Below are 10,042 nucleotides of genomic sequence, written 5' to 3' on the forward strand. Positions count from 1 at the left end.
AAAGCCTCAAAGCATTGTTCAATAATTATGTCTCAAGTGATCTTTAATTTCCTCCGTTGAAGATGATTCATCCTACTCATCTCCTCCTAGCTCATTGTATTCCAACTCCAGATCATTTCTCTGTTCTGAAAATGGTCAGTTTTACAAAGGGAAAAAAACACTTAGCCTAATGATTTCTTTTTTAAAAAATTACATTGTGTATACAAAGCACATTAAAACATCAGCTACGTTAAAAAACAAATATAAATGACAAGTTAGACAGAAGTTAGGGTTAAAGTCTCACAGGCAAACCTTGCTCAACCCTCCAGGGATGCACATTCCAACACCATTCTTAATTACAGGATCATACAACGCTTTCCTGAGGGCTCCTGTCTCAGTGCACAAAGTAAAGAACAAAGAGTAAAAAATATTTAACAAACAAGGATCTGAAGTTTTTCTTTATTTTTATTGTTCAAGGCTCACCTTGACCAGTAAATCTACCGTATTCAAATCCTTCTCTGAAGACAGGATAGACCATGACCAAGTTAATTATTCCAGCATAGTACCCGAGACCTCTACAAATATTAATGAATTCTTTTCACATCATTGTTACCAGAGGAAAGGGCATTAGTACCTCAACTTTACAGGTGAACAACCAAAGCACAGTAAAATTAAGGTTCCAAATCACTAATAAAAAACCCACATTATTCAAGTTGTACCCTCCAAAAACATTTGTTAAGTATTAGCACATCTCACAGATACTTTACTGCACTACCAAACCTGAACTTTCAGTGCTTTTCCCTACTATGTTGCCCTAATGCTGCCTCTACCGTAAGCAAACCTTTACCCAGTCCTACGCACCTAGTCTAACAACAAAGACCTTGGGTTTCCCATCCAGGCCCTAGCCCCTTGCCTCTCTCTCCAGGCTGCTTCTCCCAACTGCTATGCAGAGCTCCCCTTGCCATGCTTTTCATCCCTGCACCTCACTCCCTTCCCTCAAGCCAGACTCCTTGCATGGACCTTGTCACAGGTCCTCTGCCTGGCCATCACTTGCTTCCTTCTTGGCCTCCAGCTCCTCACCACATCTGTTGCCCTTCTCTCCCCTTCACCTCACCAGCTGAGGCCCAGTTTCCTTGCCCTGCCTGTCACAGTGAATCTCATTTGACTCCTCTTTATCATCCCCTGCCCAGCACCAGCCTCTATCACCCCCCGGCTCTCAGGGGAGCCCACTCAACCCAACTATACTATTATCACTTCACATACCCAGCCCTTGCCCCTAAATTTCCAGCTTAATTTCCCCCTCCTTTCCAGGTTCCACAGAGGTCTGGGAAGGAAGTGGGGAAAAGCAGGAGAAGCACTCAAGATCCCAAAAAGAGATCAAGACCTTGCTGTCTGTCCTGCTGACAGACACAAGCCCAGAAACCTTCCCTGTCAGAGAAGTCACACTGTTCTCCATCCTTTTCAGTGCAGCCAGCCCAGTTGTTGGTATTAACTCTTATTTCAGCAATGTTATGCAGAACAGCTTTGACAAAGGGCTGAAAGCACTGAGGGAACTCTCTGGCAGCTCTCCAAGATGGCGGACACCTGCCGCAGCTCCTGAGGGCCAGGCTGGAGGTCATAAAAGCAGGAGGACATCCCAAGGGACGAGTGCAGAGGGCAGGGCATGATCCCGTGCTCCTGAGGGATTGGCTAGGCTCTAGTTCTCACCACCCCACAAACCTCCATCGCGGGGGAAGAAACATGCTGGCCTGGTCCCCACCATCTCCACACAGCCGCAGGTCATGAGCCACTACCATGGGTGAGCAGAGGTGCCCGTCGCTGCCTTCAGAGCCAGCAAGTCCTAAAAGCAGATCAGTTTCGAGTAAACCGCCAATTCTGCTGTCCCTTGGTAAGAGGAGGATCTCATAAGGGAGATCTCAGGGGAAAGAGAAGGGAAACAGTCAAAATTTAGTACCGAGGAAGCAGCAATGCCCGAAACGTTACCTCATGATCAGGGTGAGAGGCTGACCCACACCTCAGATGTAGACGCTATTTTTGCTTACACATACAAAGGTTTTTTATTTGATGGCAGCTGCCTTTTCCACCTGAGGTCCCAGGAACCCAGGTCAGGGATCTCACAGGCAAGAGGGTAAAACCCCAGATTCACCCCACCTCTGTGGAAACCAGCACAGACCTGTACAATACGGTACTTAACAGAGGAAAAAAGTCTCACTCTTCCCTTTTTAAAAAAAAAAAAAAAGTTCAGAAGCTCAAGGAGCTTGCAGAGTTTCCATATACCTGTACCCTGTGGTGAGGTGCAGGGTGCCTCGGTGAGGAGAGGCAGGGGCTACCCCATGCCGGACAGGGCCGGTTCCAGCCGGTTCCAACTGCCCCTCCTCAGGGCACAGCCCAGCCCCCTCCTCCTGCTGCTGGCACCTCAGGGAGAGGGTATTTTGAAATGGCAAAAATCTCATCTGGCTGGAGCAAAGCAGCAAGCCGCTGCACAGGCACTCAGCTACAAGCCCAGGTGGGCAGTGGGCAATACCTGGGAGGGGGAAAAAAAAAAAATGGTTCCTTTCCTTTCCAGCAGCGCAAGGGTCGGTGGCAGCTTGGCCAGCTGTGCCTAAGCATGTGGAGGAGCAGGACCTCGGCAGCCCAGGGAGGTGTGCCCAGAGGATCTGCACCGCTGCTGCTCTGAAACCTCCCAGCATCCCAGCAACGCAGGCTATTCAGATACCACCAGGCATGGAAAAGGTACCAGAGCTACTCTCTCTGACGACAGCTGAAGGCAGCACAAAGATTTCTGAGTCACCCATGTTGTGCCTTCTTAGTTTTTCTGCTACCATAAGATTTCTGCTCTGTAAAAATGATACTGCTTATACTTAGCATTTGCTATAAACATAGCAGAAGAGATCGTACAGAAAGCAATGACATGTGTTGCATTATCTCATGTAACGAGGGACCGATGCTCTGAGCTCCAAAATTTAAGTTTCTCTCTCCTACTCGCTGCAGACCTCCCTGCCATCCACCCCAGCAGAGTAATTGCAAGTTTTGTCCTTGAGCCGTTACCTGCTTCCTCTCGTTCAGTCCATGGCTCTTTTCTGAGCTTCGCAGCTCACACATTATGCTGACATAACTGAGCTTTAACACTTGAAGTGGATTAAAACCTCAGCCATAGCACACAGGTCACTGAGACTGAGGTAAGAAGACGCTCACACCGGATGAACGAAGGTAGCAGTCTAGTCACCCAGCCTTTGAATTTACTGAGCACACCTCAGTGCTGAGCTACTGCCCCACACACATAGCCAGGGCATCACAAGTGTATCCTGAAGACTGTCCTAGCAGAAGCAGAGCTTACATTCCTGGTATAAAGGGTACGCACCCACTCCTGACAACAAGACCAACTTATGCAGTTTTTCTTATCCACCAATCTCAAAGTGTAGAAAGTTGGCTAGCAATCAAACCCTTCCAACTTTGGCACTGCAAAAGCTGACTCTTAGGACTCGGACTCCTACAGTCGGATCTAGAAACTACTCTGTTGTCTAAGCAAGGAATTAGCAAGTCAAGGAGGAAGGTGTCTCAAAAAAAAGAAAAATCAGGATCCATAACACACTGAGAGGAAACATCAACAGAGATGGTTTTACCGTATCTGGAAGCTCAGGTGAGTCTGCTGGAAGGCAACTCTACCCCCTTGGGACTGCAGCTTTGCTCTCTTTTGGCCTAAAGCAGGACAGCCTTTTTGTTCCAGCAACTCAGTAAGATTCACTCTTTTCTCATAAAAACATTGCCATTCTCTGTGCTTCAAGATACTTGCTATTCTTTCACCTTTCCAGTTGGAACCATGACTGTACAGAAAATAAATCCGCAGTCACTGGTACAAAGTGGGAAGAAGGAGCATGACTGAAATCTGTGCTGCAGGAGCTGTGGGCCAGGTGTTTCTCTTATAAATCCAGTGGTTGTTTAACACACGTAAAGAAACGGTCAAGGAAGAAAGGACTACATATAGCTATATTTTTAACAGTACTTGGTGGTTTATTTTACATTATACATTTTACTATTATACATAGTAAAAAGACCATTCGTAATTTAAAGACTAAGTTGAAAAATACTGCCAGATTGCTAGGAAAGGAAACAGCAAAGCCTTAACAAACTTCTTGGAGGAACTGCTTTATAAGTAAAGGCTTTATGCCTCTGTTAGTTCGAAAGAGACATTGAGAGAAGAAGAATTAAAAAGAAACGGGCATAGCTGACAGGTTGTAAAAGGAATAAAATTTTACTTCCCCAACGAGAACTGAGCACAGAACAAAAGTCAGAATGCTTAAGGTAATCACATAATATAACAGCTAGGCTAAAAACTGGCTCACTTCACCTAGAAACAAGATGACTAGTTAAGCACCTCCTCTTGCCTTATTTATAATGAGAGCCTTTCTCTGCCACTGAACTCAAGATCCTGCTGAGGTTTCCACCTACAGTGTCAAAACAAACCCTGCTTCCCTGCTATCTGAAACACTGAACAGGACTGAGCTCCACTAAGTGAGCCATGGCTCAGTGTTTCTTAATGTACTAAAATTTATACTATAATCCTTTTCCAGGAATACCAGTATCATTTTGTCATGTTTGTAAGATACTATTTACAGATGTCTTTCACTCAGTGTCTGTAAGATGTTATTGTAATGCATTAGGTGGATGATTAATATTTCCAATACATTTCTTTGAGGTAGATTTCCCACCCGCCCCCAGAACAGTTTCCTTGAATTCTTTGGACTCCTGGTTGGAGGTAAGGAGATGTGGGGTCAGACACCAGAACCTTGGGTGTCCCATTCCCCAAGAGCACTCTAGTCAAGAATCTCCACTTACCCTCCTTCGCCCCTTCGTGCTACAAACACCCATCTGGACACAAAGACTTTTTTCCTCACTCTTGTTCATATAAATAAATAAAAGATAAATAATTGACACCATAATGTTAGGGATCTTAAGAGTCAGACTATTTGCAGAACTGCAGTTATGAGTTAGATACCTACATTTCATCTAATTCACACTGTCAACACAACACTGCTTTTGGGATTCCCTCATCCCCATTTCATAGAGAATGGAACTGAAACACACAAATAATGGAGCTGATCAATCAAAAATCCAGCTAAAATTCTCTAATAATCTAAGTCCATGCCCAACAGGACCCCTCAGATGACTACACTTAGTTTTAGGTTTCTATGCTTTTATGAATTAGGAACAGATTTGCTTGCCCAAAGGCAACCCACATCTCTCAATTGCTACTTTGGTTCTACCATGCTGTCACACAATTTGCAATGGAGCTGAAGTTGTTTCTTTGCCTGTAAAGCTGCTTCACATGGAAATCTGAGTTTCAGCTGTTACTACCAATATTATTATAAAATCAGAAGACTCCACTGGCTTCACTGAGTCTGTCTGGGACTGAAATCACTAACTCTCCAGGGAAGAGAGTCCTACATTTTCTCTAGGATAAATTAAATCATGACATCACTCCCCAGAAACTTTGTAACAAACAGTATGTCACTTACATTAAGAGAGCTAACATCACCAATCAAAAATCTAATGAAGAATAATAGTTTCTCTTCTTTTTGTGCATGTCTTCCCATCAACCTCCTTTCTTCATTTCTTCTTTTTGCCTCTAAATGCAACTGAAAGAATGCCCAAAACTTATAAAGCTTTCCATTTCAAAGAGTTTAAGTCACAGAAAAAAAATCTTGCTTAGGAGAACAATCTGTAATTTCACTACAGCTGTACACAGAACTGTCTGGGTTGGGGAAAAAATACCATTTCTGTACCTCAAAGATGTAGACTTCTAGGGACACACAAAGGAACACTCTCAGTTTGAACAGCTCTACTAAAGCCATTTTAGGTAATACATCTTACAAGACAGAAAATGATCCACAGGGAACCTTTGTGTAAGCTCAGAGCCCTGTTACATTGCTAGAAGGACACTGCCAAAGGCAGCAGGCAAAACTGTCCCTATGAAAACCGCGCACCAAAGAATACACTCACAAACAATTCTCATTTCCTAAACTAGGAAATCCTCAGCAGTGAAAGCCTACGAGTGAAGAGATCTTCTAATGTGGCTCCACGTTCAGCAATCAGCTTGCCAGGTGAAGCAGGTCCTCCCCTGCTCAGAGCCCCAAAGGCAACACTGGAGCAGTGTGGTGCAGAGAGGCACAGCATGCATTAATTACTCACATATGGTAAGAACTAATCAAAGCAAAGCTTTGTGAAAAGGACCACATCTTGGAGACTGGAATAGCCGGTCCAAGAGGATACAGTAATTCTGAAACTGAGCACTAACTTACAGTCTTTGCTCTCCTCTAGGAATGTCATGGTAGCTTGTTTTTTTTGTGAACCTCTGTGGGAAAAGGTATTACTTTAACTTAGACATAGCAGTTGCCTATACATTGCCCTGAGTTCTTGTTGGTTTTACTGTATGGCAAAATAAAAATCAAAATTAAGTATCTCCTGGTTCCAGGCAAAGGACCTGGCACACAGCCAAACTGTAGTTGTAAAGTAAGTCACCTCTGTTAGTTAAAGGGAATTCATACAGCTGCTGACATACTGCTGACATTTAACAAATAACAGATACGAACAAGAAGGGAAGCAGCCAACAGGCAGCCCTGGAGTTCCATCCCGTTTGACAGCAGCAGCAAAAGACCCTTGGCAGACTTCTCTCAGGATGGAGTAATAGACTGAAGGTCTTCAGTCTTCTCCCAGCCCAAGGGCTGATGAGCTTAACTGAAGAGAATAATTTTCCTGAGCCTTCTTCCAAGAAGTTTTATACTAGAGGCAATATCCAAGCACAGGGCTATTCCTGTGGGCATTAGCAAAAAGTATTTCTGTTGTGGGAACTAAAAAAAAAAGCTTTATTTACCTAATTACAGACTTCTAATTGTTTATTCACTTTGTACAATTCACAATTGCTTCCCATGAACGAGCTGTACCTTTTTTACACCAGTCTTCTCTAAGTTTGTAAACTACAGGTGGGGACCTCCAAGGCAAAAAGAACTGAATATCCGTAACATCTTCACCATTAGCCTTTCAAAGCTACTTTCAGTGTCAATGGTTTCAATCAGTGTCCTGAAAAAATCACATCGTGGTCTTCTCTGCAGCTTGGACCACCAGTCTGTGAAAACTCACCATGACAGTTCATCAGTGTGGTTGCGATTAGCTGCATGGAATAGCAATTGCAAATACTAAAATATTTTAAGTCAGGCGATTGCAGTCCTTAGAGGAATGACTGTACTTTAATACTGTTTGTCCACAATACACAAACCTGGAGTCAGGGTATCAGAAGAAAAACAATTGATATCTTTATTTGAATAAATTCATGCTCCTCTTCTGGAGATTAATCCGCAAATCAGTGAATATTATGCCGTTGCTGGCGTGCCCTGTTTGCCCGCCCTGTTGGCGGCGCTTCTGGTCGCTGGTGCGCCCTAAGAGCTTCTTTTAGATGTGGGGCCGGAGGGGAGAGTTGGCCACCATTGCTCCTGGGCCCACCCACGTCCCATTAGCCACTGTGGCACAAGCTGTGGGCTCCTGGCCGCTCTCTTGGCTCTTGCTGAGGTACCCCCAGTTCAGGAAACCCCCTGTGCACCACCCTGCAGTGCTCCGCTGCGGATCATGCCAGCACCAGAGCCACTCGCCTCGGCAACTGAGCGGCACATTGTAGCAACTCAGTGCTTCCACCCCATGGGATGTTGTCTTTTAATCTGGATCTTACTTAAGTCCATGGTAAAACCTGTTAATTCATCCAGAATTTCACTCACTAAAAATACAAAAAAACAAACAAAACAAAACAAAAAAAAAACTAACACTGTTTTAAAATACTTCACGGGCATTATCTTAGAATATTGAACGGAAAAAAAAAAAAATCACAGTTCAAAGTGACTTATTCTGTACCTCGTACTCAGCTTGGACAGTTAAATGAAATACTGTTCAATTTTCTCACTTTAACAGTTTCCACAAAGTTGATGAAAGACTTGCTACATGTTACTAATCAGTGTCAACACATTAAATGCTTTCTCATAGTTACATAGCTTCAGCTGTGTCTGTCTCTGCATGTGTACAATCACAGAGAAAGTACAGAAGAATACAACTGAGTCCATGCCTTGGAACCGCTTTGACATATTAGTTAGAAATAAAAATTGAGGAGTGTTGAAAACCTAGCCAAAAATACTTCCCTCAAAGATCTCTAACATCAACTACCTGACAGCACGCTAAAAACAAAATGCCATATGTATTTCAGGAAAGTAACAAGGACTATTTCCCAAAAATAAAAATAAAAGAAAGCAACAGTTAAGTGAGACCAACATTACAGGGAATCATTTAGGCATCAAGGCTCTTATGAGTTCATGCAGATAGAAGTGAGATAAGAGAATCGAGGATGTTTGTCTTACCTTGGAATAAAAATGCTTTGCTGGCATTGTGTAGTCCTGACACCTGTGTTACCCCAAGGGTTGTATTCACAAGATCCAGTTCTGTGATTATATCAATTTGTAAGTCAGGATCCATTCCAAATCCTACAGCTGTTAGGGGCAGAGAGAGAGAGATCGATCAATTTTTATTTCAAATCAGGTAATGAAAAGAATGGAGAAGAATATCTAGTGCAGGCATTTCTAGTACCTTCACACTCTCACACACACACTGTATACAGTAATTACTTATAAGACAGTAACTCTGCTGCAGGAAAGAGAAGATACTCTGTTCCAATTCTTTCAATTAAACTATTTCCTTTCCAGAGATTTTACCACACGCAAGTTAAAACATTCTAAAACTGATACATTAATCCACTATCTTCATAAGGCTAAAGAGTAATAAATAAATAAAAGCATAACTACCTATGCAAAAAGATGAAAGAGATTTGCAGCATTCATCTATTGGCCACACTATTTCCAGGGAGATGCGAGGACTGAAAATTTCCCTCACATTTCATACCCAGCTACAACCAACAGATCTGGCCCCACAGCTCATAATGTAAATGTAATATATTTTCCCAATTGTGCCGGTTTTGGCTGGGATAGAGTTAATTTTCTTCACAGTAGCTAGTATGGGCTATGGTTTGGATTTGTGCTGAGAACAGCGTTGATAATTCAGGGGTGTTTTAGTTAAAGCTGAGCCATGTTTACACAGAACCAAGGCCTTTTCTGCTCCTCACCCCGACCCACCAGTGAGGAGGCTGGGGGCACAAGGAGTTGGGAGGGGACAGAGCCAGGACTGCTGACCCCAGCTGACCCAAGGGATATCCCATACCATATGACATCATGCTCACCAACTGGGGGAAGAAGGAATGGGGGGACATTCGGAGTGATGCTGTTTGTCATCTCAAATCACCATTACATGTGACAGAGCCCTGCCTGGGGATGGCTGAACACCTGCCTGCCCGTGGGAAGTAGGGAATGAACTCCTTGGTTTGCTTTACCTGTTAAACTGTCCTTATCTCAATCCATGAGTTTTCTCACTTCTACCCTTACGATTCTCTCCCCCATCCCACCGGGGTGAAGTGAGCGAGCGGTTGGGTGCGACTTAGTTGCCAGCTGGAGGTAAACTACAACACCAACTGGACAAAATTACCCTGGAGGAGATATAGCAGCAGGGCAAACGATGCCATCCTGTAATCTAAGAGCCTTAGCTGACTCACAAAACTGTTTGATATTGCTTCAGAAATGCATCTCCATATTTGTGAGATCACCACTGATGTCAAGATTGGAGGCAGCCTGGGCTGCAATGATCAAGCACTGGTAAAGTTCGCGGTCCTGAGGCATATGGGTCAGGCAAAGAGTAAAGTCAGGGCCTTGAACTTTAGGAAAGCAAACTTCCAGCTCTTCAAGGAGTTAGTCAATAGGACGCCCTGGGAAGCTGCCCTCAGGGATAAGGGACCAGAATAGAGCTAGCAGAACTATAAGGACACTTTCCACAGAGCGCAAGAGCTCTTGATCCCCAGGTGTAAGAAATCAGGCAAGCAAGTGGGCTGAGTCAAGACCTGCTGGTCAAACTAAAGGGCAAGAAGAAAATGCAGAGGCAGTGGAAGCAGGGATGAGTATCCTGGGAAGAGTATGGGGACACT

The 10,042-nt window shown here is 43.9% G+C and overlaps 1 protein-coding gene across 1 annotated transcript in view; it reads right to left on the reverse strand.

Moving 5' to 3' along the window:
- The window catches only part of LOC104165473 (protein kinase C-binding protein NELL1-like), a gene marked incomplete at its 3' end in the record, with an annotated part of 71,938 nt that extends 63,442 nt beyond the window's left edge, over nt 1-8,496 (reverse strand). Inside the window, exon 1 of the mRNA XM_009705117.1 lies at nt 8,376-8,496. Within this exon, the coding sequence (XP_009703419.1) occupies nt 8,376-8,490 (115 nt within the window). The remainder of the gene's footprint in view (nt 1-8,375) is intronic.
- Between the last annotated feature and the right edge of the window lie 1,546 nt (nt 8,497-10,042).

The sequence above is a fragment of the Cariama cristata genome, unplaced genomic scaffold (genome assembly GCF_000690535.1).
Source record: "Cariama cristata isolate BGI_N322 unplaced genomic scaffold, ASM69053v1 scaffold6078, whole genome shotgun sequence".
Lineage (NCBI taxonomy): Eukaryota > Metazoa > Chordata > Aves > Cariamiformes > Cariamidae > Cariama > Cariama cristata.